At 47.5% G+C, this 26,735-nt stretch overlaps 1 protein-coding gene and 1 long non-coding RNA gene across 2 annotated transcripts; both read left to right on the top strand.

The window, feature by feature from the left end:
• The first annotated feature begins 3,709 nt into the window (after positions 1–3,709).
• LOC136501475 (methionine aminopeptidase 2B-like) lies at positions 3,710–13,648 on the top strand. Its single transcript, XM_066496998.1, has 14 exons — positions 3,710–3,864; positions 4,296–4,392; positions 4,866–4,992; positions 5,107–5,143; positions 5,225–5,332; positions 5,504–5,603; positions 5,696–5,767; positions 11,268–11,341; positions 11,446–11,537; positions 11,656–11,750; positions 12,043–12,139; positions 12,244–12,387; positions 12,597–12,814; positions 12,904–13,648. The coding sequence occupies exons 2-14, from the start codon at positions 4,324–4,326 to the stop codon at positions 13,012–13,014; spliced, it is 1,344 nt and encodes a 447-aa protein (XP_066353095.1). The 5' UTR covers positions 3,710–3,864; positions 4,296–4,323; the 3' UTR covers positions 13,015–13,648.
• Positions 13,649–24,443: 10,795 nt separating this feature from the next.
• On the top strand, positions 24,444–26,483 carry LOC136501543 (uncharacterized). The gene is made up of 3 exons (XR_010770308.1): positions 24,444–24,561; positions 24,767–24,951; positions 26,058–26,483. It is a non-coding gene; the product is annotated as an uncharacterized lncRNA (long non-coding RNA).
• The last annotated feature ends 252 nt before the right edge of the window (positions 26,484–26,735 follow it).

The raw sequence follows: 26,735 nt of genomic DNA, 5'->3' as shown, positions 1-26,735 counted from the left end.
TCTGTACATGTTCTAGTATGATTTAAAAATTTGAAACTTGGAATTTGAATAAATTTTTAATGTTCAAATATTTGGTCCATTAATTAAAAAATGCAATTTCCATGATTTTTGTAGGTCACTATATAACTCCAAAAATTATGAAATTTATTTTGGTACACTAATTTATTATGAGGAAGCTTACATAAAAATTTGAGCTTAATTGGACAAAGTTTATTTTTTTACCTAATATAGACTTAAGTATTTAATTAATTATTCATTTAACCAATGCTTAATCAATTAAGGTTTGTTTGACTTTAGAATTTATTGTTGACCTTGGGTCATTAACTATTATGATCCTTAGTACCTTAATTAGTTTTTGAACTAATATCTAATTTGTAGTTAGTAAGTCTTAATGACATTTCATGTGATAACCAAGGTCATTAACAAGTTAACTCGTCGAAACCCTAAGTGTTGATTAGTGTTGGATCTTGCTTTGGTCATGTTTTGTGACTAGTAGGGTTCCAAGATCCATTAGGTCAAGTCACATGTGTGGTTCTTAATGAAAGGGTTACAGGTTGGTTTTGTTGGCTTGCAACTGTACCGCGAAATCAAATCGGTTGCGGGTGTTTTTACATTTCATGTGCCGTGAAAGCATCATGTTTACATTATCATCATGTTAAAGCATATGTTATCATTTCGTGTAGAACCCGAGAACGAAACGATTCTAGTTGAGCAAGTTCTGGAAGAATCCCCGGTTGTCACGGGATTTGATAATTGTGGTACTGACCCGGAACCTGAGATCGTCAACGAAGGCAAGCCCCGGTTTATGCATTAAGCCATTACCTTGTTACTTTGAAAAGTTTATCACCTATGTTACTTATTGCATTAAGTTGTTCAATTCAAATGTTACCTACTTGATGCATTATCTACCTTGTTACTTGTTTACCATCCTTGAAGATGTTTTTATTTACAAAGGCGTAGAATGCTTAGTATGCTTTATGATAGGCTTTCAAAGCAAAAGTTTTGATACAATCAAAGATGGCATACTGGCCAAAGAAAGAAAGAAGGTAGAATGAACTAGAGACTAGTCGGGTGACTTATCTTGAACGTTGGGTAATGTTGCCGACTATGTCGCTTAAAGGCCACTCATTGTGGATCTTCTGAACGAGACACTTTGTAGTACTGGTCACATACTCCGGTAAGCCTACTTCGGCTAATCCGATACTAAGACGAATGCCCGCGCACTGGGAGTGGAGAGATGGCGGGAGTAGCGTGTACCCTCGTGGCTGGAATGTGGCCGGATTTGAGGTGTGCTGTGCTCTCGGGTGGCGTGGAGACGGCTTAGTATAGGAAGATCCGATAGCGAGGTTGATATATGCAAGATTAAGTTCTACATATGTCGTGTGATAAGGAATCCCCAGCTGGGACTTGAATCAATTCGAATTGCCGGTGCTCCACGGATATGGAGACTCGATTCATTACAGAAGCAATGTAGTACTGGTGAATTACTAAAATATGAGAAAAAGAATGGAATGAGAAGGAATGGAATATGAGAAATGTATAATTAGTTCAGATAATGAACTAAGAGAACTTAGTGGTAAACTTGAAAATAGAATGAAGGATAGTAAGCTTTTGGCAAAGAACTTTTGAATCTTGCTACACCCTTACCTTGTCCCAAACCCCTGCATTTCTACAGTCTTACACCCCGTTACGTCGGGTTAGTCTTGTTGAGTACCTTTGTACTCAGGGTTTGTTAACCCTTGTTGCAGGTGAGTCGCATGCGCAGGCTTGTTTTGGTCCCTGCTGCATGTCAGTGTTTGAAGTCAACGATGATGATGAGGAGTAATGAATGGCCTTTGGACAAGGCACTAGTTTGTTTGATAAATAAAGTTAATGTAATATTATCCCGCTACTATGGTTGTATAACACTTATGGTATTGTAAGTTTGAAAACAACTGGTTTGTAATTATGTTATCTTAAGACTTCCGCTATCTTTTACTCTGGTATATATTTGAATAAACTGTTGTAATCTACAATGACTGTGATTGGGATCCTGTTTGAAAAGAGAATCGTGGATGATTCGGGTTTCCCGAGGACACCCGACAGACCTGTTGAGTTGTTGGGAACTCGTGTACGCTATCCGAGGTCTGTTAAGACAACGATAGGTGCATGTGGGCCCAATTCCTTAGGAGGTTCTGCCACACCATCCCATAGTGGGTGGGGTCGTACATGCATCTTGTCGGCCGTATCTGTCGGTGGTCATCGTGCCCGTCGTCACCGCCCTAGGGCGGTATTGTCTTGTCCGAGCTGCGTGGTGCAGGGTTGATGTCTGACCAGACTGAGGTGACTGTTGTCCCCTCGGCCCTTACGAGGTTGGTGTGGCGTACCTGTCCTTGTTAGAACAGGTATACTTGGTGGGGCTCGACCTCTCTCCATCCCTTCCAGGGGTCGTGATGGGGGTGAGGTCGTGCGCCTCTCGAGCGTCGTGCGGCTAAGGCTGGAGGAAGAGGTCGTGGTCGACCCTGGTCTTAGCGTCAGGCCTGGTTTTCTTGGCCCAACTGGGTCTCAGTCGTTTGGGCCTTCGCTAGCTGATGTATTGAAGGTCGCGTGGTCTACTGACTAATCGATGCCTTGACACACCCTGAGGTTATGACCTCGACAATTTTACTATAAAGGGTTAAGTAAAAAATGTTCTACCTGCAGAGAAAAAACATTTGTCCCATAAAAGGACAATTAGTGTCATCTAAGAGCGAAAACATTCCTAATTTATTAATTATGCATTATTGCATTTGTATAATACTTTTTCCGATGAATAATTGTTTTTAAGGTCAAACTATTTCTATTCCTATCATGTCATGTCAAGCCTTCTTTTATTCTTGCCTCATAACGATATCTGTCTTTTGAACTTGTATACCTTTGTTTTTTGTTAGAGTTTTTCTATGGACTTAACGCCACTATGTGCCTCTCCTGTCTTTGTGCCTTGCGGATAATAAACACTCGCTTAGGTAGATTTGTTTAAGGTTGATAAAGTGTGACTATTCTAAGACACAAAAGTATTTTTCAACCTAATCTTTAACCCTGTTACAACATAAATATCCTTAGTAAGTTATAGAATGAAAAGAGAGTGCTAGGAAGACTCAATTTTTTCATGAGATATTGAAGTGTCAATACTCTTTATTAGTTCTTGTTGGAGCATGGAAATTTTTTTAATGAGTTCATACCATTTTTTATTGATGATAGCAATGTTCCTAGTTCATGGGAACTATTGTTCCATGTTTAGCACAAAAATATTTAATATTTACTTGGGAAATTGTCACAAAGAGGAAATTGTTTTTATTTTAGAAAAATGTTGTTATAGCTTATTGGTTTGTGAAATTGGTTATGTTCTTTTGAAAATGGCTTCTAGCTTCAATAGAAAAATATTCAACCTTAATAAAATATAAAAAGTTCCATTTACTTATTTACAATGTACTATATATTTACTAGGCACTGATAGTGTCTAATGAAGAGAATAGATATGAAATTTCTGTTATTTAAAACACATGTTGTACCCATTGATAATGTCCAATTAAGAGAATAGATATGAAATCAACAAGAATAAAAAAATAATTAAAAGGGAGAGAAAGAAAAATAAAAAAAAACAGAAATTTTCAACGAAACAGAAAAAACGGCCCACAAGAAGCCCGTGCGTTTTTTTTTTTCCGCCGTCGACCCCTTCCGCTGCATCCCTCTTCCCTCCTCGAGTCCTCGCTCCCTCTCTCTCTCTCTCTCTCTCTCTCTGGCTCTCTTCCCTCCTCGCTCTCAGACGACTGTTGGGCCGCCGCCGCCCTAAGCCAGGTGCTGAGGCTTTCGTTGGTCTCTTCGCCGGCGACGAGCACCCACCAGGTACTCCCACCCCTTCTCTTCCCTTCCCTTATGCTGTGCGAAGCTGAGCACCGAAACCCTAACCTAAAGCTATTTAGCTATTTGACAAGCCTCCTAACTTCGAAGTTTTTGCAAAAATTATTGGGTGTACATGTCTACACCCATGTCCCTTTACTGGATCCGCCCCTGATTCTTGACCCGACTCTAGATGATGTATTTCGCTTACTGAGTTTAATGAGCAAATACTGGTAATCCAGATATGAATATATGATATTATTTGTTATCAATGGCTTTATCATTTATGAATTTGTCAAGTTTCTGTTAGACACTTGTGAATAGCTGAGATAATACATTAATACACATTTGCTTTATAATGGAGATGCATTTATTTGAAATGCAGTTTATCCTTACATATATTGGGTCTTACGGTTTTGTTTATCCTGCGTATTCAGGTTTGAACCTGCTCAAGAAATATACAAAATGGCTGCTGTTGATGCAACAACCAAGGAGATGGAGGCACTGCATGTTGGACAAAATGATGAAACAAAAGTAAGTAGCTGCAGCAGTTCCGTTGTTTTCCATGGCCCATGGAATGACTCAATAGTATTGTTGTGCACAAAGTTGAGCATAAGTATCTATTTGAGAATCGTAGGAGTATTTCGTTTGCGGAGGTGGTCTAGTCATGATAACTGGGTCATTGACTTGCATACTCACATGTTTAATGCAATATTAGCCTCTTCATTTGTTCCATATTTCAATTATGCTTTGTCTGAAGTCACTTGTAAGTAATGGACAAAATTGTCCTAATAATGGTGACTTAACTTTTGACTAGATGACGTGGGTAGCTTTTCCAGATTTCAGTTTGAAAGTGAAATGATTAGAACACTTGAACAAGTGATAACAACTTTTATTGTTACATTACATGGATTGTGGACTCTTATATGGCACATTTCTCATGCTTGACCCTTGGTCTGCTGTATTTTTTCTCTCATACCAATTAGCATCCATTTTTCTTTTTTCAGGAGAATCTTATTAGAGAAGACAAAGCTGCAAACAACAATCATTCTGTTCTTGCAGCTCAGTCCTCACCACCAGAGGATGATGACGATGAAGCACAAGCTGACGGTCCATCTCAAGATGGAGCACCAGGTGACAACTATACCTTGCCAAATTTTTCCTATAAAGTTGAAGGTTATTCTATAATATCTAGCATTGGTTGTGGGGTTAGTCTAACATCTGTCTTTTGAAATGGATATTTTTCAGAAGCTGTAAAGAAGAAAAGGAAGAAAAACAAATCCAAGTGAGTTCTGCTTTTGAGTTGAACCATGCTTTTATTGTTTGGCCTGTTTCATTTTGTGAGGATGATTCATCTCTTCTGTAGAAAGAAGAAGGACCCCCTTCAACAGACAGATCCTCCATCAATACCTGTCGATGAGCTTTTCCCTTCAGGAGAATTTCCTGAGGGTGAAATCCAACAATATAAGGATGAGTTAAGTACAAAGTCTATTACCAGTAGCTGAAGTTCTATTGAATTAAATTATCCTATGTATTGGGGGGGAAAGGATTTTCTCCATCTTGTTAAGCATCAGAAGTTATGAACTAATACAATGAACTACCACTACCAGTAACTCTTACAAATCTATGCACTATTGGTATCCAGTAATTTGTGGAGAACGACTAGTGAGGAAAAGAGGGAGCTGGAACGACTGCAAAAGCCAATGTACAACTCTGTTCGCCGAGCAGCAGAAGTTCATAGACAGGTCTAAAATACATCCCTCTGTAATTTATGTGCAGCATAACTTCTATTATGTTGGTTGCTATTCTACAACGTATGTATGTTCTTATTTGCCAGGTACGGAAATATATGAGGAGCATCATAAAGCCTGGAATGTTAATGATTGATCTATGTGAGACGTTGGAAAACATGGTGATACGAACCTGTACCTTCCCCTTGGTTGATCGGAGATTGTACGTGTGCGGGGTGGCTGGATGCAGGGCACGGCGTCGGGGCGCCGTGATCGCGAGGGAAGGAGAAGAACAGGCGGCGGCTAGGGCAACTCCCGGCTCCCAAAGGAAGCCGAGTAAGTATATTACTCTTGCTTAATTATCCAAGTGTCTCACAATTGATATTTATAGCTAATGAAAATAATAGAAATAATACTATGGGCCTTTAGGCCCCCTAACCTATCCGGCTGCTATCAGCCATTAGCCACTAATGGGCCGGCGCCTTTGATACTGGACGCCGGTCATAACATCTCTCCCCGCGTCGACAAACAGCTCGTCCTCGAGCTGTACATCGGGGTAGAGGGCTTTGAAGTCATCGAGCGCTTCCCATGTCGCAGCAGTAGGCGGAAGGCCGTGCCACTTGACCAACAGCTTCCAATGGCCGCGGCGCAGCTCAGCGCGCACGACCTGCTCCGGGGCCGGAAGCAGACGCCCCTCGGAAACGGGTGGCACCACCGCCGGCGTCGCTGGAGGATCACCCCGCCACTGCTTGAGCAGCCCGACGTGGAAGACATCATGGAGGCGTGCAGTCTCGGGCAGCTGGAGACGATAGGCCACACGCCCAATGCGTTCCAGTACGCGGAACGGGCCAGCATAGCGAGGACGAAGCTTGCCCTTGGCCGGTGTCGCGAGCGTGTGGGTGGGACGGTGAAGAAGTCGAAGCAGCACCCAATCGCCCACAGCGAAGTCCACAGCCCGGTGGTGCTCGTCGTAACGCTCCTTGGCGTGTTGTTGCGCCTGGAGGAGGCGCTCCCGGACCTCGACCAGAAACGCGTCGCGGTCCCGGAGCATGGCGTCCGCGTCCTCCGTCTCAGCCACCCCCTCCTGGTGGGGCAGCAGGGAAGGCGGTGGGCGGCCGTAGACAATCTCGAACGGAGTCGCACGAAGCGCCGTGTGGTACGACGTGTTGTAGCAGTACTCCGCCCATGGTAGCCAGTCGACCCATGAGCGCGGCCTGTCACCGGTCGCACAACGCAAGTACATGGCGATCACTTTGTTGACGATCTCAGACTGGCCGTCCGTCTGAGGATGAAAGGCCGTGCTGAGCCGCTGCTGCACCCCTGCAAGGCGAAACAAATCCCTCCACAAGTGGCTGGTGAAGACCGGATCGCGGTCGCTGACGATGGAAGTGGGGAAGCCATGAAGCCGCACGATCCCGTCGAAGAAGGCGCGAGCCACCGACGCGGCCGTGTAAGGGTGGCTGAGGGCGATGAAGTGCGCATACTTGGAGAAGCGATCCACCACCGTTAGAATCACAGATTTACCATGGACCTTGGGAAGGGCGTCGATGAAATCCATGGAGATGTCGGCCCACACTTGGGACGGCACATCCAAGGGCTGCAGGAGCCCGGCCGGTTGTGTCGTGGGCGTTTTGTTGCGCTGACACACACCACACGTGCGGACGTAGTCGTGTACAAGCTTGCGGTCGCCAGGGATGTAGAAGTCGCTGCGCAGACGCACGAGGGTCTTCTGGACGCCCTCATGGCCCGTGGTATGCGCCAAGGTCACCACCTGATGGCGCAAATCCTGCAGGTCAGGAACGTAGACACGTTTGCCATGAAGGAGGAAGCCGTCCGCGGTGGTCCAGGGCGCCTCCAGCGTCCCCGCGTCCTGCTGCTGCAAGAGGCCGCGTGCCACTGGGTCCTCCCGGGTGGCTGCCCTGATGTCGTCGTAGATGGCGAAGGACGGCCCAGACAAGGGAAATGCTGCCACAGCGTCCTCGTCGCGGCGGGACAGTGCATCCGCCACCGAGTTGAGTCGTCCGGGGCGGTATTCCACCGCGAAGTCGAATCCGAGCAGCTTGCTAACCCACTGATGTTGCGGAAGAGTGGAAAGCCGTTGGTCGAGCAGGAACTTCAAACTGTAGTGGTCGGTGCGGACGAGGAAGCGGCGTCCCCACAAGTACGGCCGCCAGTGCCGGACCGCCTGCACCAGTCCGATGAGCTCGCGCTCGTAGGCCGCGAGCTTGACATGGCGCGCGACGAAGGGTCTGCTGAAGAACGCCAGGGGGCCCGACCCCTGGTGGAGGACAGCGCCGAAGCCTGCACCTGAGGCGTCACAGTCGACGACGAACTCGCGAGTGAAATCCGGCATCTGCAAAACAGGGGCGGATGACAAGGCCCTCTTGAGGGCGTCGAAGGCCTCCGCCGCCTCCGGTGTCCAGGCGAACGCCTCCTTGCGCAGGAGACGAGTGAGTGGAGCAGCGATGGAGCCGAAGTCGCGGATGAACTTGCGGTAGTAGCCTGCAAGCCCGAGGAAGCCTCGGACGCCCCGGGGTGAACGCGGCGTCGGCCACGAGGAGACCGCAGCCACCTTGTCGCTGTCCATAGCGACGCCGTCGGCGGAGATGACGTGCCCGAGGTAGTTGACGGAGAGCGTCCCAAAGGAGCACTTGGACCTCTTTAGGTAGAGGCCGTGAGCCTTCAAGGCGGAGAAGACGAGGCCGACGTGCTGGAGGTGCTCGGACCATGAAGAGCTGTAGATCAAGATGTCATCGAAGAAGACCAGCACGAACCTGCGAAGAAACGGCCGGAGGACGTCGTTCATCAGGGCTTGGAAAGTTGCCGGGGCGTTGGACAGCCCAAACGGCATCACCAAGAACTCGAAGTGGCCGTGGTGGGTGCGGAAAGCGGTCTTCTCGATGTCCGCCGGGTGCATGCGCACTTGGTGATAGCCCGAGCGGAGGTCGAGCTTGGTGAAGAAGCGTGCCCCGCGTAGCTCGTCGAGGAGCTCGTCGACCACCGGGATCGGGAACTTGTCCTTGGACGTCTTATCGTTGAGCGCGCGGTAGTCGATGCAGAACCGCCACGACCCGTCCGACTTCTTGACGAGCAGCACAGGGGCGGAGAATGGTGACGAGCTCGGCCGAATGATGCCCTGCTCCAACATGGCGGCGCATTGCCGCTCCAGCTCATCCTTCTGGAGCTGCGGGTACCGGTAGGGCCGCACCGCCACTGGCGCGGTCCCCGGTAGGAGGTGGATGCGGTGGTCGTAGGTGCGCCTGGGCGGAAGACCACACGGCTCGTCGAAGATGGCCCCGTGTTGCTGCAGGAGCTGATCCAGCAGTGGCCGCTGCTGGTCAGGCGTGGTCGCGGCCAGGTGCTGCTGGTGTGTCGCAGCACCCGGGGCGGCCATGCACTGCCACGTGACGCGCTGGTCGCCGCGCTGGAAGGAGACGGTGAGGCCCTCGAAGTCCCACAGGAGAGGCCCCAAAGCTCCCAGGAAGTCGACGCCGAGGATGAAGTCGAAGCAGCCGAGGGCGAGCCCCACACACGTGACGGGGAAGGACTCGCCACCGATGAGGATGGGCAGATCACGGGCGATCCCCTCGCACGGCAAACGCTCCCCGTTCGCGACAGTGACACGGAGGTTGTTGCCGCCATGCGGAACAATCCCCAGGCGGCGCATGACCGTAATCTGGAGGAAGGTGTGTGTGGAGCCGGTGTCCAGCAGGGCGAGGAGACGTTCCCCGTTGATGGTGACGGGCAGCAGCATGGTGTGGTAGGTGCGGATCCCTGCAAGAGCGTACACGGAGACCACCAGAGCATTAGCAGTAGCCCCGTCTGGTGGTGCCGTGGGGTCCTCGGCAGCGGCGTCCGCGGCGGCCTCTGCCCCGGTGAAGGCGTCGTCGTCGATGTAGTCGGAGGACTCCAGGTAGAAGACACGCGGGCAGATGTGGCCGCGCACGTACTGCTCATCGCAGTTGTAGCAAAGCCCCTGGCGACGGCGCTCGAGCATCTCTGCCGGTGTCAAGCGACGGAAGGTGCGGGCGGGTGTAGCGGGGCCGGTCGGGGTCGGCGCAGTAGGAGCGGGCGCGCCGGCTGGAGTCCCTCCCCCAGCGGTTGAGCGAGCCGAAGGAGTCTGCCGCTGGGGAGGGCGAGCGCCACGCTGTGCTGGTGCCGCGAGGGCCGTGGCCTTGCGTTCGAAAGTGCGCGCCAGGTACATGGCCATCTGGAGGTCACCGGGTTCGTGCATCTCCACGTCGACGCGGAGGTGATCAGGCAGGCCGCCCACGAAGAGTTCCGCTTTCTGGCGGGTGGAGATGTCCCGGGCGTGAGCCAGGACCGCTTGAAAGCGGCCTGCGAACTCGTCCACCGTGGAGTGGAAGGGCAGCCGGCCCAGCTCTGCCAGGCGCGTGCCACGAATGGGCGGTCCGAAGCGAAGGCGACACAAGTCCTTGAACCGATCCCATGGCGGCTGGCCCTCGTCCTGCTCGAGGGCATAGTACCACGTCTGGGCGTCGCCCGTGAGGTGATAGGACGCCATCCAGGTGCGCTGCGATGCCGGCGTGAGTTGGCCGCGGAAGAATTGCTCACAGTGCGTGAGCCAGTTCAGCGGATCGACGGAGCCATCGTACGTCGTGAACTCGATCTTGTGGAACTTGGGCGGCCCGTTGCCCTGTGCTGATTCCAGGGCACCCCCCCCGTAGCCGGGTGCGTGGTAGGATGGAGGCGATGGCGCCACGCTGCTGCCAGGGAGGAGGAGGCCGTCCGTGCCGCCGTAGAGGGTTCCCGACACTGTCGGTGCGCCATGATCGGGCGCATGTGACCGGGGAGGCACCGACGTGTAGACTGGTCCGGATGAGGACAGCGCCCATGGCGGAATCTGGGACGGCGACGGCGGAAAACGGAGCTGATGGATCGGAACGGACGACGAAGTAGGCGATGGCGCCGTCGAGAGCCCTACGTCGGGGGGCATCCCGTAGGGGTAGGAGGCCGGCTGCGCGTGCTGAAGGGGGACCGACGGGGACGGCGGAGGCAGGAGCGGCTGATGCGGCGGTGCGCCGTACTGCAGCTGTGGTGCGCCATACTGTGGCGGTGAGGTGTTGAAGAGCTGGAGCATGGAGTTCATCGTCAGTCGCATCTCGGCCAAACCATGGCTGAGGTCGACGATCGCGTCGGTCGTCTGTTCGAGCGTGAAGACGGCGCGCGGCCCCCTTGGCGCGCCCTGTGCCAGCGGCTGCGAGGAGGTCGGCACCAGGGCCGACGTTGATGCGGCTGCCTGGGGCAGGACGCCGGAGGCAGAAGGCGACGGCGTGGATGAGGGCGGAACGGCGGCGGTGGAGGGTTGGATCGACATGGCTGATACCAGGTTGATACGAACCTGTACCTTCCCCTTGGTTGATCGGAGATTGTACGTGTGCGGGGTGGCTGGATGCAGGGCACGGCGTCGGGGCGCCGTGATCGCGAGGGAAGGAGAAGAACAGGCGGCGGCTAGGGCAACTCCCGGCTCCCAAAGGAAGCCGAGTAAGTATATTACTCTTGCTTAATTATCCAAGTGTCTCACAATTGATATTTATAGCTAATGAAAATAATAGAAATAATACTATGGGCCTTTAGGCCCCCTAACCTATCCGGCTGCTATCAGCCATTAGCCACTAATGGGCCGGCGCCTTTGATACTGGACGCCGGTCATAACACATGGTCCGGAAACTTATCAAGGAGAATGGACTGCAAGCTGGCATTGCCTTTCCAACTGGATGCTCCTTGAATTGGTATGGCATTCTTTTATAGTGTTTCCGTTAATATGGTATCCTTAAATTTGTTTCCAAGTTTTCATTTGGTTCAAGAATTGATGGAAGAAAAATGCAATTCTTAGGGTTGCAGCTCACTGGACTCCAAATGCGGGTGACAAAACTGTGCTACAATATGATGATGTGATGAAGCTGGATTTTGGAACACATATAGATGGTCTGTCATATTTATGTTTTATTTTATTGTCTTTGGTTTGTTGATGTGACTAGTGTGGATTTCTCGTCAATTAGTCAATATTTTTTAATTGCAAACACTAACTTGATATTTGTTCTAGGGTACATTGTTGATTGTGCATTTACTGTTGCATTCAATCCTATGTTCGATCCATTGCTTCAAGCAACGAGAGATGCCACAAATACAGGGATCAAGGTAATTTTGACATTTTTCTCTGCACTTTGTAGGCTGCCTTTTCATGTAGTGCTCTATTTGATTGTACTGAACTGAGATGTTTTGTTCAATGCATCATATTCATGTGTTCATTAGAATACTGATTTCCACTAGACAAATATTGTATGGATTGGCATCTTTGTAGCCGCTACTGTATAATTTGTCTGCCTAATTTAATTTCTTCTATTAATGGTCGTGGTTGCCTGAAATTATTTCTCTGGTTTAGCATGCACACATTGAACATCCAAATAATTTGATTACTGCTACATTTCAGGAAGCTGGAATAGATGCACGGCTTGGTGATGTTGGTGCTGCAATCCAAGAAGTTATGGAGTCATATGAGGTTGAAATCAATGGGAAAGTTTTCCAAGGTAATGTAAAGTAGTCGTATGCAGCTTCTGATTTCCGCTGTGCGAAAATAATGTACAGTGAAAAATGAATGATAACTCAAACTACTCTGTTGCTTGTGTGACAGTTAAAAGTGTTCGGAACCTCAATGGACATAGCATTGGACCATATCAAATCCATGCTGGGAAATCAGTTCCAATAGTGAAAGGTGGAGAACAAACAAAAATGGAGGAAGGGGAGTTTTATGCCATCGAAACTTTTGGATCTACGGGTATGTTACTTATGTAGCTTGAACTCAGAGATAGAAATATAGGAGTACTATATTATGCCATAATTGTTTTGCACAAAAAAAAGACACTTCAGTTACATAATAGAATGACCCTTGGCTGCACAACATAAATTTCTTGTCCCTACTTGGACATGTTTAAGTCCTTGAAGACTTGCACAGTGCACACTTGATGAGTTTCATGATGTTTGCAGGAAAGGGATTTGTCAGGGAGGACTTGGAATGCAGTCATTACATGAAGAACTTTGATGTTGGACATGTGCCATTGCGGTTAGCAAAGGCCAAGCAACTACTTGGGGCCATCAACAACAACTTTGGAACGCTTGCCTTTTGCCGCCGGTACTTGGACCGCCTTGGTGAGACCAAGTATCTCATGGCTCTGAAAAATCTATGTGATAATGGCATCGTTCAGGTAGGTGTATTGCTCCATCTCTGCTCCATTGTCCAAACCTAATCTTGTTTGCTGACATGTATATTCACCTTCTTGCACCCTCTTGGCAGCCGTATCCTCCCCTGTGTGATGTGAGAGGGAGCTACGTCTCTCAGTTTGAGCACACCATCCTACTACGGCCAACCTGCAAAGAGGTCATTTCCAGAGGCGATGATTACTGATTGCGGCTGGAGAGGCTCCTTGTACCGGTTGTTTGTGCGTAGCAGAGTACACACCATTTTTGCACAACCTGTGTACCATATGTTTATGGATGGACTATATATAAATAGTTTGGTCCTCCTGAGTTTGGAATATGTTGGGACTTGTTTTTCCCAAGAGCTGAAATTGGCGATAAAGATTATGTGGACATCATATGGAGAACTGGTAATACGTTTTCTGGGAACATGAGCTTTATTAATGCATTCTTGGCGTTCAACAGTGATGGAGACTTTGGCTGGCGGAGTTGGCAGTGAAACAAATAAATAATAAAGCAAGCAAGCTGTGAAGAAGAAACAGAAGAAATCACATGCAAGACAGTAGAAGTATCAGGCAGTGTGTTAGCGAAGCGCTTCGCTCCTCGCCAGCGCAGTAGCGTTTTTCTTCACTCACCTTCAAGGTCAGGCATAGCTACCCTGTTGGGGGATATACTAAGGCATGGTAGATACCCTGTTGGAGGAATCTGTCGGCTCGGTCCTTCGGAGATGCTTATAGGGGTAGAGTTTACGTACGTGTATTCATAGGGGTGAGTGTACATGCGTGTTGTGGTTGTCTATGTTGTACTGTGTAATTCTAAAAAAAAAATACCCTGTTGGAGGATATCCTAAGTTTTTCTTCACTCCCACCTTCAGGTCATAGGCATAGCTACCCTGTTGGGGGATATACTAAGGCATGGTAGATACCCTGTTGGAGGATATCCCAAGCGGGACGACTAGCGCCCGGGCGACCGGCCTGAGGCCCACGTCCGGACGCCAGCGCTCGCACCAGCAATTCACGCTCGTGCTTGCACACAAAAAAAACAGCACGCCCCCGCTTGTGCCTGGGTTTCACGTGCCCATGCGGGGCCCGTGCCGTCCGGACGCCACCCGCACGCGGGGGCCGCTCGTCCCCTCAGCTTCTCACGTGTATTGCAACATGTGCAACACCCGATCTACTTTTGAAACATCAAGATGCAACACTTGCAACATGCGTTTGAAGACAAATGAAATACTTGAAACATGCTTCTGAAACACTTGAAAAACACATAAAAACACTTAAAAACCATTGCAAACATAGTAATATTCAGATAAAACATTTGCAGCATATGTGTGAAACGTATGTAACATTTAGGTAAACACACTTGCAACAATACGTCCAAAAACACAGACTAAACATTAGGAACAAACATATGCAACATACGTGTACAACAATTGCAACGTATGCAACATTCTGATCCATTTTTGCAATATTCATCTAAAACAACTGCAACATACCTCTAAAACATACGCTTGCAACATGCGTTTTCAACACATCGCAACATCTCCTTGCTGCTTGCGAAATGGAGTCTCGCCGGCGTGTGTTCACCGGAGGTAGCCGCGCCATTGCCACCATCGACCAGCGCCAACATCGACCAGATGGACTCCGCCTACTATGAGGCTAACGAGGACCCCTTCGTCGCTACTGGTGTCATGGGTTCGACACGTAGCCCCAGCAGCCGGTGCCACAGTCCCCACCACCATCGGATCTCTCGCCGCGCAGTGGATCTAGTGGAAGGAACAGCGAGACGGAGTGGGGCGGAGGCGCGCGGCGCCCGCTGGCGAGCGGCCACCCTGTCGGGGGGCTGGGGCACGCGCGGGCCGGCCGTGCGCAGTGTGAGGAGGTGGTCGCGCTTTGCGCCATGTCGGGAGAGAGAGAGGAAGGGGAGGCTGCGGCGAAGACGCGGACAGTGCGGAGCCAGCTGCGTTGATCGGCGGGGGCGGCGGTGTCACCTTTGACGATCACGGGTATGGAGCGGAGTGCGCATCAATGGTTTTTTTCTTTTTTTTTTTTTTGCGTTGTAGGTGAGCGGGTTGGTGCGTCCGGACGGACGGATACCCAGGTGCAGGTAGGGCTGTACGTTTTTTTTGCGAGAGCGCGGGCGTGGATCGCTTGTGCGAGCACGGGAAACTGCAGCGCGGGCCTCCGGACGCGAGTCTCGGGCAGGACATTCGGCCTCTAGTCAGCCCGTTTTTTATATCACCCACGGCCGTGTAATGGAATTTGGAAGCTCTCAAGGCTTAACCACGAGTGGAGCGGTCCTGTCCTCTGTGTTAGAAGTATAGTTCCTGATGTATCAGGATTGTAAGTCGTTTACTACTTGGAGCAAGTTACGGTTGTTACATGGAAATATCCTAGATAGAGTCATAGTAGTTGTTGACAACCGAATCTTTTGTAATCCGAGCTGTAACATATCTGTACCTTTGTTGAGGCGTTTTCAGCCCTATATAAATCAACACGTAGGCGCTGGTCATGTCGGAGTTTGACAGACCACGATTCACCAAATCTTTCACTCTGTCCACGCTCATCGAGGTACTCCTGCTCCTCGAACTGTGCCTCGCCTCGTTCACTTCGCTGGAAAAAATAAACCATATGGTGGTTGATCTCATGTACCCACCGAAGGCACATGAATAATGTTATGGTCCTTGGGTCATTAGGGTAAACACCACCAGGAAAATAGCCGGAGGGACTCGGCATTAACTCTTCTTCATTGGTTGCCTTTGATGGTACATCTCCTCTCTTTATACAGAGAGACTTACTTTATCCCTAAGTAAAAGACTTCTAATCTTATCTCCAACTAACAAACCCTAAGAGACCGGCGGCGCTAGAGAGCAAAACATAACATGATATAGCTAGATCAGGAAGAAACTAGCATAAGCATTAAGTACAACCTTTATGCATGCTACCTCCAGTTCGATCACGTTTATGTTACCTAGCATACAATATAGTTGTTGTGCTTTTCAGACAACAGATAATTTTCTCCCCACCTTGTCTCATCAGCCAGTTAAAAGAGATAGAAATACAAATATTGTTGTTCCTCTATAAGACCCACCTCCGACTCATGGCCGCTCCTTGAGGAAGTCGTTCTTGTCAACGAGACAACGGCCACTGCTACATAAAACTTAACCGTGGCGAGCGTTTTGGATTAACGGAGGCGGGCAAACCATCCGACTCCGTCCAAAGATCCTAGTTAATCCACACCTATAAAGACGGTTGGTGGGTTATTGGATCTGTTAGTGTTCTCCACAAAACTCAAAAAACCAAAAAACTTGGAGAGACGAACCCAGGACCTACCACTCAACACTACCGCGTCTCAACCACTGCACCACACACTCATTCATGTCTACTATAATATGCTCTCTTTTTATATCAATATATTTCGTAATCTTATATTGCATATTTTGGCTACTAAATGAACTCAAATTAAAAAAAACTTTTAACTACAAAGTTTTAAATCTTGTCAAGTACTATAACTTTGGTATAGGATGTATCTCCATCAGAGATAGTTTGAAAAATTTAAAAAATTGAGTCTCAAAATATTTGAATTTCAAACACATATTTGACACTCTATATGACTTTAAATCAGAAACTTGTCAATATCAAACATGTAAATCAGGTCGGCCACTAGAACTTTGTTATTAACTATGTGAACATTTGAGATCGTTCAAGAATTCTAAATTTGAAATTTCAAAATCTATAACCTTCGAACACATATTTGGGACTCTAAACATCTTCGAATTAAAAACTTTTCAACTACAAAGTTATAGATTTTATTGAGAACTATAACTTTTGTATAGACCATGTCAACATCCGAGGTCGTTTGATAATTCTAAATTTTAAATTTAAAAATTTGTGCACTTACAACAATATTTTGGGACCCTAAAAAGTTTCAATTCAAAACCTTTTCAACTATAAATTTGTAGATCTCGTCGAGAGCTACAATTTTGATATAAAGTTTGTCTTCATCTGAGTTCATATGAAAAAGTCATGAACTATTTATTGTTACAATTATTAACCGAGGTGGACATCTTAATACGCCCGCCTCCGTAAATCGATTTATGGAGGCGGACCCTTCAAAAATAGTCGATTAACTGAGGCGAGACGGCTGCCTTGGTTAATCATTTTAACCGAGACGTGCGCGTTATGTGGCCCACGTCAGTTAATGATTAACCGAGATGGATGCTTGGCCGGTGGCCCTACCACCAATTAACGGAGGCGGCCACCCAGCCCGCCGACCTCGGAGCTTAAAAGGCAAACGCCGCGTAAAAGGTTTTGTGTAGCAGTGGAGGGCCTACAATACAAAAATAACACATCACTTGTGGGGCAAATTGTTAAGGGCATTATTGTCATTGTACTCTAGTCTAGGGTTTAGGCCGTTATAGCCATCTTTCTCCTCTCGTCTCATTATCACGGGCGAAGGTTTGATCTTCACCGTCGCACCAATCTTTACCGTTGCTCCAACGCTGTCTTCCGCTGCGCTGCCCCAAGGAGGAGCGAACTCCACTCCCAGGGGTACCCAACCCTATTAGTTTTCTTACCAGTTTAAGTAGCAGCAGCTCCTCCCTGAGTTCAGATCGAGGTGTCGACGGCGTCGATCCGCCATCCCCGGGTGTAGATCGTGTTGGGATTCTTTTAGTCATATTCATCAGATCGGGATACATAGTAATAGGAATACTTGTTCAAGATTTACAGAGAGACAGAGAGAAGGGGAGTGAGAGGTAGCAGACCATCAAAAGCCGTAGTGGTCAAAGCACCGGCCGGGATCTCGTTGGCGGACGCCATCTGCGCGCCGGCAGCGATGTTCGGTGGAGAGAGAGAGGAGTCGATGCAGTGGCGTCCTTGGCGGCAGCGTGTGCGTCGGGGTGGCGTTGCCGGCGTCGGTGGTGCTTCCCATCGCTGGCAGCGCCCCTTCTCAAGATCGGGTTAGGGTTAGGATGTCGGTGGGGTGACTGGCGGCGCGGTGAACCTCGTACTACGAGCCCCGGCCCCCACCTTTCCTTTATAGCGCTGTGCGACGGGGGCCCACCAACCATGTAGGGTTGGGCGCCCTCGATCAGGGCGCGAGAACCTGGCCCAAAAGGCCGTTGGGCCTAACTGGTGGGAGATCAAACCTAATAGATCGGGCCGCCAGGCCTAGATGATCAGGCCGGCGCCGAATTTGTGCCACCGAACCGCCGGGTTTCCTCCCTGCGTCGTCTTCCTCCTGGCGCTCCCGGCCACCGCGTCGCCAGTCACTCCTCCCGTTGCTCCTCTTCAGGTGCCGATGGCTTCTCGCGGGCCTGGAGGCGCGGCTCTACTTCTAGGAGCAGCCTGCCCATCCCGTGGTCCTGCGCGTCGCCCGCTCCTGCGCGCCGCCCCCTGCTCGCCGGGTCAGCGCTCGCGGTAGGAGCGGCCACCACTCTCACGCGGCCCTCCTCCCACGACTGAGTGGCCCCACGGCTCTGCTTCTGGGCCTGCGCGCCTCCATCCGTGAAGTGCGAGCGTTCCTCCGCCCGCCATGCTCTTCCTGTCGTCCGTACTCCACAGCCGTCGTCGCCATTCTTGGATCCCACTTCCTCTGCTTCGCCTGCACCGTCTCCCACCGCCGGTTCGTCCCTGCCGGTTTCTTCCGTGCGCGTCTTCACCGACTCATCGCCGTCATGGCTTCTTCCTACTGGTTGCCGCCACGTCGCCCCTTCATCGGCCACTCCAGCACCCCTGCAGCACGCACTCAGATTCCCCATCCAGGGCGCTCATCACCTCGTCCGGCAGTAGGAGAGGAGCTCACAGGGATAGGCCCCCACATGCGCTGGTGTTTGTGTTGATGGGATCCCGTGTTTATGCTGCTTGCTGCCAGTATCCAGTCTTTGGGCCTGTTTAGTTCCACTCCAAAATACTAAATTTTTCAAGATTCTCCGTCACATCGAATCTTTGAACGCATGCATGAAGCATTAAATATAAATAAAAAATAAAACTAATTACACAGTTTAGACAAAATCCACGAGACGAATCTTTTAAGCCTAATTAGACTATGATTGGACACTATTTGCCAAATAACAACGAAAATGCTACAGTATCATTTCGCCAAAAATTCGGTATCCAAACGGTGCCTTTGTTTCCCTACTGTGTCCATCTAACTTCGCTAATCTTGCTCCTTGAATGCGTCTTTGCCATTCGAGTCCACAAAATCTTTGCCAAACAATTGATTCTGTATTTTCCTTTGTGGTTGCCACCTCTTTTGGCTAATCATCTTCTAGTCGTCATTGATGCGACCCTCCCTTTTGGTCCTCGCCTCTGACTGCTACCGTAGTTTTGGTTTAGCGGATTTGTGTGGCCTAGACACGTCCAGATGCATGTGGCTCTGACCCTGTCCGGATTTGTGTGGCGATGGCTCGTCCGCTTGAACCTTGCTACTCCTTGTCGCCTCCTCCGCGAGCCCTCAACTCTTTGACTAAAGGCGCGTCCATCGTCATGACTCTCTAGTCTCTACCGTTGTGCTTCTCTTCGCACCTCCTCGGCTTGGCAAGGTTTTCAAGACTCACATGCACTGCGACCTATTGGAGACTCGGATTTGGATGTTTCAGTTATCTTAGTGTTTTAATGGGTCTAAGTCTAGTGCTTAGTGTTCTCTCTCTTCCAAATGCAACGCAATTGCATACGCCTTGAATTTAGGGGGTGTTAAGGGTATTATTGTCATTGTACTCTAGTCTACGGTTTAGGCTCTCATGTACTATATATACCCCATTTGGGGCTGCTCAATAGATCCATTACAGCCATCTTTCTCCTCTGCTCTCATTCTAACACAAATAACCTCTAATGGAATAGTTCATATAACTCCTAACAGAACAACATATACATCACTCACCACATTCCAACCACCCGGATCCATAAAGGTCATGATTGGAACCCTAACAACAGGTATTTACCTGGTTCCTCCAAAATTGCGCCCCCATGATCTTTAATCGCAAACTTGACTGCTCTGCAGTCCACCACACATCATTTGTGCCAAAGGTTACCTGTATTTAGAGAAAGGCAAGGTGACCATTACTTCATCCGCATAGCCTGCACCTACATAGACAGGGTGTATAAATTTTTAACAAAAACCTTTATATATCCTTTCCTGTTGTTCGACCTTTTGGCACCATGCCTCCAAAACTGTGGTCCAAAATTGTGGTCTGATCTGCATCCTTATATCCCATCCCAGCAAAACAATGTTGTACAACCATACAACAAAAACAAAGTCCTTTTTATCAAGCAAGTTAGGGTAGGCTAATTGCATTGAAACTTGATGACAATCTTAAGCTATAAATAGGTATACCACAAACCTTCAGCCCAAATTTACCCTCCTGTCTGTATAGGATTTGGGAGGTTTCATTTAACAAATAGCTAAATCATCTACTTGGACCAGGTTGTGTAGTTTTTTCTTACCTTGTCTTAAAGCCTATCATTCCTTGTGAAAAGACACATCCCTAAACCCTGTATAAGAACAAATAATGTGTTTCATAGAAGATGATAACATGGTCTATATTCCCTACTTGTAGACTTTGCTCGCAAATATGTTCGGGAGTTGTCACATGGATCTACTAATGGCTACTTCTTTCTTGTCAGGACAGAGATCCTGTAAGACAACTTCACCATTAGATTTGATTTTTTCAACAAGGTCATGCACCTGATTTGCATCGCATCATGTAAGTGTTAGTGTGCTAAAAAGCTGGCGTTAGAGTGCTAAAAAAAGTGGACTACTGAAAACTTGGTATGTCGAATACACACGTTTTCATGTGCAATAGAGAAATCATCAAATGCAATTTTGGGGTCGTATTTGTCAGCTTCGCCTACAAAATGACAACAGATGCGTCAGCATATTATGAAGCAAAACAACGGCTCATAAGACTGTCTCCAATAGGAGACCCATAAGAGCACCCAAACGCAAAATGGGTCTCCGACAATACTGTATCGGCCTCCAACAGAGTACCTATATAGGAGACCCATTTTGGGTGCCAGGAGAGGCACGACCTAAATATGAATATCCTCTTTCCTGGAGACCCATTTGCAGAAAGGGTTCTCTTTTGAGTCCTGTTGTTGGAGAAGACAAAAAATGGGTATTAAAACATTTGCCTGTAGCGTTACCCAAACGTGAAATGGGTCTTGGTATTTGGGTTCGCATTGTTGGAGATAGTCTAAATAAAATTCGTGAGTATTCATGAAGGCACTATGGATCATGTGCAGCACAAAACTCTTTGTCTCTAGATCAAAAACCATGACCATGACCATGACAGCGTCCTGTTGTCCTTCTTCAGAAGCATCTTCTTGCCTCGAATGCCAAAGCAATAATTCAGGTAGCAACAATAAGAAACATAAAAGAATTATCACACACACAAAAAAATACATATTTAAATGTTGCAAATAGTGCTGAAGGTATAGCAACAAACCTGATTATATCCTCCATTTGATGAACGGATATTGAAGCACATAGAAGGTGTTTGTTATCTTCTCTGTGCCAGCCAAATACAACAGCCGATGGGTCTTCATCTCCACGCCTAGATTTCGGAGCTGAAAAAAATTTGCTAATCACATAAACAGAGAGATGTATTGTATCCTATGCACAAAAAGAGGACACAGAAAAGGAAAGTAAGACTTGTTGCAAAGAAAAACAAAATGCTTCACAGCCTTTTGATTACCTTCTGCCATGTCTCGGTGATTTAGGACGAGCATTCTTGAGTAAACATCCATAGGCGAAGAATACATTCCTGTGGGAGCACCTTCTTATACATTGAGGTCGATAGGTCACCCTATTGTGTGAAGTACATCAATGGCCCTGTTCGCTTCTCTTATAATCCATCTTTTTCAACTTGTTTTTTCAGCCGGAACAGTGTTTTTCTCTCACAACAAATCAACCGGAACAGTGTTTCGGCTTGTTTTTTCAGTGAAGCGAACGGGACCAATATGGTGTTAGGGATTCGAACATTGATGACACCCCTTAGGAGTCAGGACCCCTTTCATCCACCGTTCATGGATGCGGAAGCGTAATGCCTTTGATATACCAACCGGTGGAACTGGCAAGGGGCCAGATTTCAGGATATAGAGCCTAAATTATGTTGTGTAAAGCATAGCGGTCGCAGATAAGATCTCGTAACCGTTGCTGAATGCAGGATGGCCAATTCTGGGATAGCCCCTAGGTCTGCATATCTTGATATGCGAGTAAGCACCACCACATGGGTGTACGGTAGCTGCTCCTGTGGGGGTAACTCTGCGTTGAAGTCCCTTAAGCGATACCAGACACGTGCAAAACATATTACATTTGCATTAGAACATAACACAAGCAACAAAGTGTTGTACATATGTTGAAAAACAAGGAGAAGTTTTGTCACCAACATTCCCAAACTGATCCACACGAATTTCATCGCCATTAACCATTATAGTAACCTGGTTGTTCTTCATGTCCACCAGCTTTTGTGCAATTAGTTTTAGCAGCTGGTTTTAGCAGTGACATGAGAGCAATCAAAGTTCTTTGTAGCCTGTGTTATACACAGGCCAGAGAGCGCAATTGCAATAAGTATTTCTTTCACCAATTGTTGAATATGTTTTTTTATAATAAACTTATTTGGAGAAATAAATATTGCTAATATTTTCTATGATACGACCAATGTGTTGTTGACGTCCTAAAATATTACAACCAATGTGCTGTTGACGTCCTAAAAAAATTACTCCATCCTAAATTATAAGTCACTTTAACTTTTTTGGTACATACAACTTGCTATGTATTAAGATATATCGTATAGCTATATGCATAGCAAAATGGATGTACTATAAAAGTCAAAACGACTTATAATTTGGAACGGAGGGAGTACCACCAATGTGCTGTTGATGTCCTTAAAAAATTATAACCAATGTGCTGTTGATGTCCTTAAAAAATTACAACCAATGTGTTGTTGACGTCCGAAAGTAACTATCAATGTGCTGTTGATGTCCTAAAATATTAGGACCAATATGCTGTTGACGTCTTAAAGTATGCATAGATAAAGGAAAAAAGAAAACGTAGCTACTTACAGGACCATGAATCCCACGATTATTAGGGAAAGTCTTGGGTGCAGGACTCAGGTATCCTTGGATTTTGGGACGAGCTGCGACTCCGTGGAAAAGATGTAGGGTTCTAATGCCACGTTCCTGAAGGGACGAAAACTTTTGTATATCCTTCAAACTCAAGCCAAATTGGCAAATTCCGATGATCCCATCTATCTATCTCCAAAAGCAGCCGTGGCAGTACGTACCGGAGCAGAGGCGCCAGCAGGAGCACCGCCGTGTGCCGCGAGAGCTCTCGACCTGGCACGCCGGAGGCGATCGGCCGGCCATCTCGGCTGTCGATCGGTGTGGTGTTGCAACTTGCGATAGTCCTTCTGAAGCACGGATCGGCCGGCCATCTCGGCTGTCGATCCGTGTGGTGTTGCAACTTGCGACAATCTGAATGAAACGCCCGGGAAGAATTTATTTACGACCTGATGAGTCGTCTGGGTGCAGGACGGAAGAGGCCGCGCGAGCTGGGCTTGGGGGGCTGTTGGGCTGACCCACGAAACCGTATCTGCTACCTTGATGGGCCTTAAGAGCGTCGTTAAGGGAGGCCACACGCTCCTTTGGCGCTGTGGGCCTTGCGTCGTTGACGTGCAGGCCGTTCGGTTGCTGCCAATCATGTTTAGTTTGGAGTTTGGGCCACCGAAAAAAAAAAAGACGCACACGTTTCTTTTTTTTTCTTCTTCATTCAAATCACATGGCAAGATGCATGCCCTCGTTCCTTCCCCCTTGATAATACTCCTACGTACTGTACCAACAGACTCCACGCTGAAGAATCTCCTCGCGCCGCGCCGAATCGTATCACATGGCAACAGCATGCCGCGTTGAAGAATCTCCCAGAACAAAAAGACGTACCTCTGCCCAGCTGCCGACTGCCGTGGTGGCAGGCTCAGGTTGGAGGGAGAGGCCGGACGAATGAAGCGGACGGCCACGCTGTCGGCGCGCACGGGTAACATGTGAAGGCACACCCAGGCCACCCGGCGACAGAGGCTCAGGGCAGGGGGCGAACCGGGCACGCAGCTCACCTAGCCAGCCACCTCTCGTCTCTATCTCTATCTCTAAATCTGAGCCAAGGTTTGGGCGGTGGATATGGCCACGTCGCCCGCTAACCTGCTAGCCGTCGGATCTGGCCAAGACGCGATATGGACCGTCCGATCGGGGTCATGCGGGTCTTCCACCCGTTAAGCTGTGAACCCGGAAGGTCGCGAACGCTCTCGAACGGATGACTCGTCCCCTCCGCCACGGGCGGTCGGGCCATCCTGCACCTGCGGCGCCCATCCGCCATCCCGCCGTCAAAGCCTGCCCCAGTTGCTGCCCACAACCAAGGCTTCCTACGCCATCGCCATGGGCGCCGGTACGACGGTCGCATCGCTAGGGGCAGGGACCTCGGCCATGAAATCGGAAGGCCCACACTTGAGCACTACTCTGATTCATGTGCTTCCTCTTACTGATGTTGCTTCATTCCTCAGTCCTTTGTGGTAATTTATTAGAGTGTCCGGTGTGTTCTTCAGTAGGCATACTCATCTGCAATTTTTAGATTTGAGCCTTTATTCAGATGAAAGGATCGCTAGCTGTAAGGGCATTCAACAGGCATGTACAAGAGGCGTCTCTGCAAATTCCTGAAAGAAATAGAGTGCCCTTCATTACATTTCATGATTTTAAAATCCTTCCAGGTGAGTATAGTGAAAGCGATTGGGGACAAGCCATGATTTCTTAGACTAATGGCTTAACACAATTTACATAAGATGTGCAATTCATCTATCGATTATTTTACAAGAATCTGTATTATTGTTTATATGATAATAGATTAGAGAATGGATGATTTTTTACCTTAAGAATGCCATCCTTATAAAGGTTATATGCAATGCAAAATGACAGTTGGTAGAGTTGCTGCGGGAGCTCATCGCCAATTGAATGCGCGTGACAGACACTGTTACACGGATGGACCCTTCTGATCAAGCTCTAGGAAATCACCAGCAAGAATAGAGTAGATACCTGGATCCTTCACAAGGTCATGGCATGCGAGGCACTCTCTGCTCCAGGAAGGATCACGATCCTTTGAGGTCTCTGACCCTTCCCTCTTTTTACTCTTAACATGTTTAAGGAGTTCAGATAGAACTCTTGAGCAGTTTCAGTTATGCTTCAATTTCTATATCATCTGATTTGATTTTTAGCTAAAAAAGTACCAAATTGAAGACGGGACAAAAGGTGTAAATGACAGTTTTATGTGTGTCATGCACATATCTGATGTCTCACAAGTTAAATTACATATGGCCTGCCAAATATCAGCTCCATCATTCACTAGCTGAAGAGTACCTATTTAGTTAATTGAAAATTTATTAGGGGCTAGCAGAATGGTGAAAGTACACAAGTGGTGGCTATTTAGCTGCATGATGTCGGCTACTTTGTTGTTGCTCCCCTTATTTTCGTGCTACTTAAACCATCAGAAAGTACTTACTCATGGAATCTAAAAAACAAGAGTGTGATACGTGAACTGAAGTAAATCAGTACCATTCAAATGCTTAGAAAAGGAGCCATCCTAGCCCATTCCTCTTCATCGTTGGAAATAAACACATGCTTAGAGATCTCACAATGTTATCTATAGCATAACAAATATAAATGCTACTCCTGCTATTATGTTGGCATATTCACAAAGCGTGAGATCTACAGCATAATAGCAGGTATAAATGCTCTCACCATTTAGTTTTAAAGCTCTAGGACCTTCACAAAATCACAGTAAAGTTCTAGGACATTCACAAAGTAATTTCGATGATGGAACAACATAAAACTCTGCAATATATCCAAGCTCTATTGATGACAATTCCATTGTCGTCGCCTGGGTTATGTTCTTAGGAAGAAGTTTTTTTATATATATATATTGCAGTTTTATGTTTTAGTCAACCTTTTTTCCATATGTTACCTTAGGCCTTGAACCTTGCCTTTTCTCATAGTGTTTACAAGGGTGAGATTTGAGACATGATTATTAGCACTGTGTATGTGTTGAAGATTCAGATGTTATTCCATGATTTCAGTTTGCTGATTTTATTTTAGTTTTTACCACATGGATTTCATCCCCCATATCCTAATTTAGGCAGAAATTTTCATGGCCTAATTGATGCTAGCAGGCAGTGATGATTGGTATATTTATCAGTTTTGTGCTCCATGCCAGCGGTGGAGTCATCAAAGGCGGTGGAGACGGTCACTCGGCTCAGCCTCAGCTAGCGTCTCTCCATCCGAAATTGGTCACATTGCACTACCTATGGCAAAGAGATGGATAAAGTGATTGGTCAAATAGAGTTGCACTGATTCTAACAAGCGTCAGGTGGCAATCGTGATTTGAATATAAACTAAATATGGAGTTCAGAAACGATTGAAGACATGCACAACTTACATATCCTACTAATTTTTCTTCATGCGATTTTGAATGTTTCATGTTACCATGTACTACGTCCGTTCTAGTCTATAGGTTGTTTTAGCTTTTTTAGATACACGTTTTTTATTATTTATTACCTAGAAAAGCCAAAACAATCTATAATTTGGGACGGAACGAGTACATAATTTAGGAGAGAGGGAGTATATTCTTTTATCTCCTTTGAAATGCCATGATTTATAGAATATCATTGTGATTGATATTACCAATGACAAGCAGATGTTCATCAAAAACTTGTATTGTTGTCTATAAAATTTCATCAATGCCCCCCCCCCCAAATGCAACGGCAATGGTGTTACCAACTACCCATTTAAAAAAAAAAAGATACATAAAGGGCGTACCTAGTGTAGAGAGGTTCCGCTCTGTGCGGGGTCTGGGAAAAGGTGTTAGTGGTAAGCCTTACTCTCGCCTGTGCAA

This window comes from Miscanthus floridulus, chromosome 13 (assembly GCF_019320115.1).
Source record: "Miscanthus floridulus cultivar M001 chromosome 13, ASM1932011v1, whole genome shotgun sequence".
In the NCBI taxonomy this organism is placed as follows: domain Eukaryota; kingdom Viridiplantae; phylum Streptophyta; class Magnoliopsida; order Poales; family Poaceae; genus Miscanthus; species Miscanthus floridulus.
The sequence above is the reverse complement of the archived record's forward strand: the minus strand, read 5'-3'. Positions and strand labels throughout refer to the sequence as shown.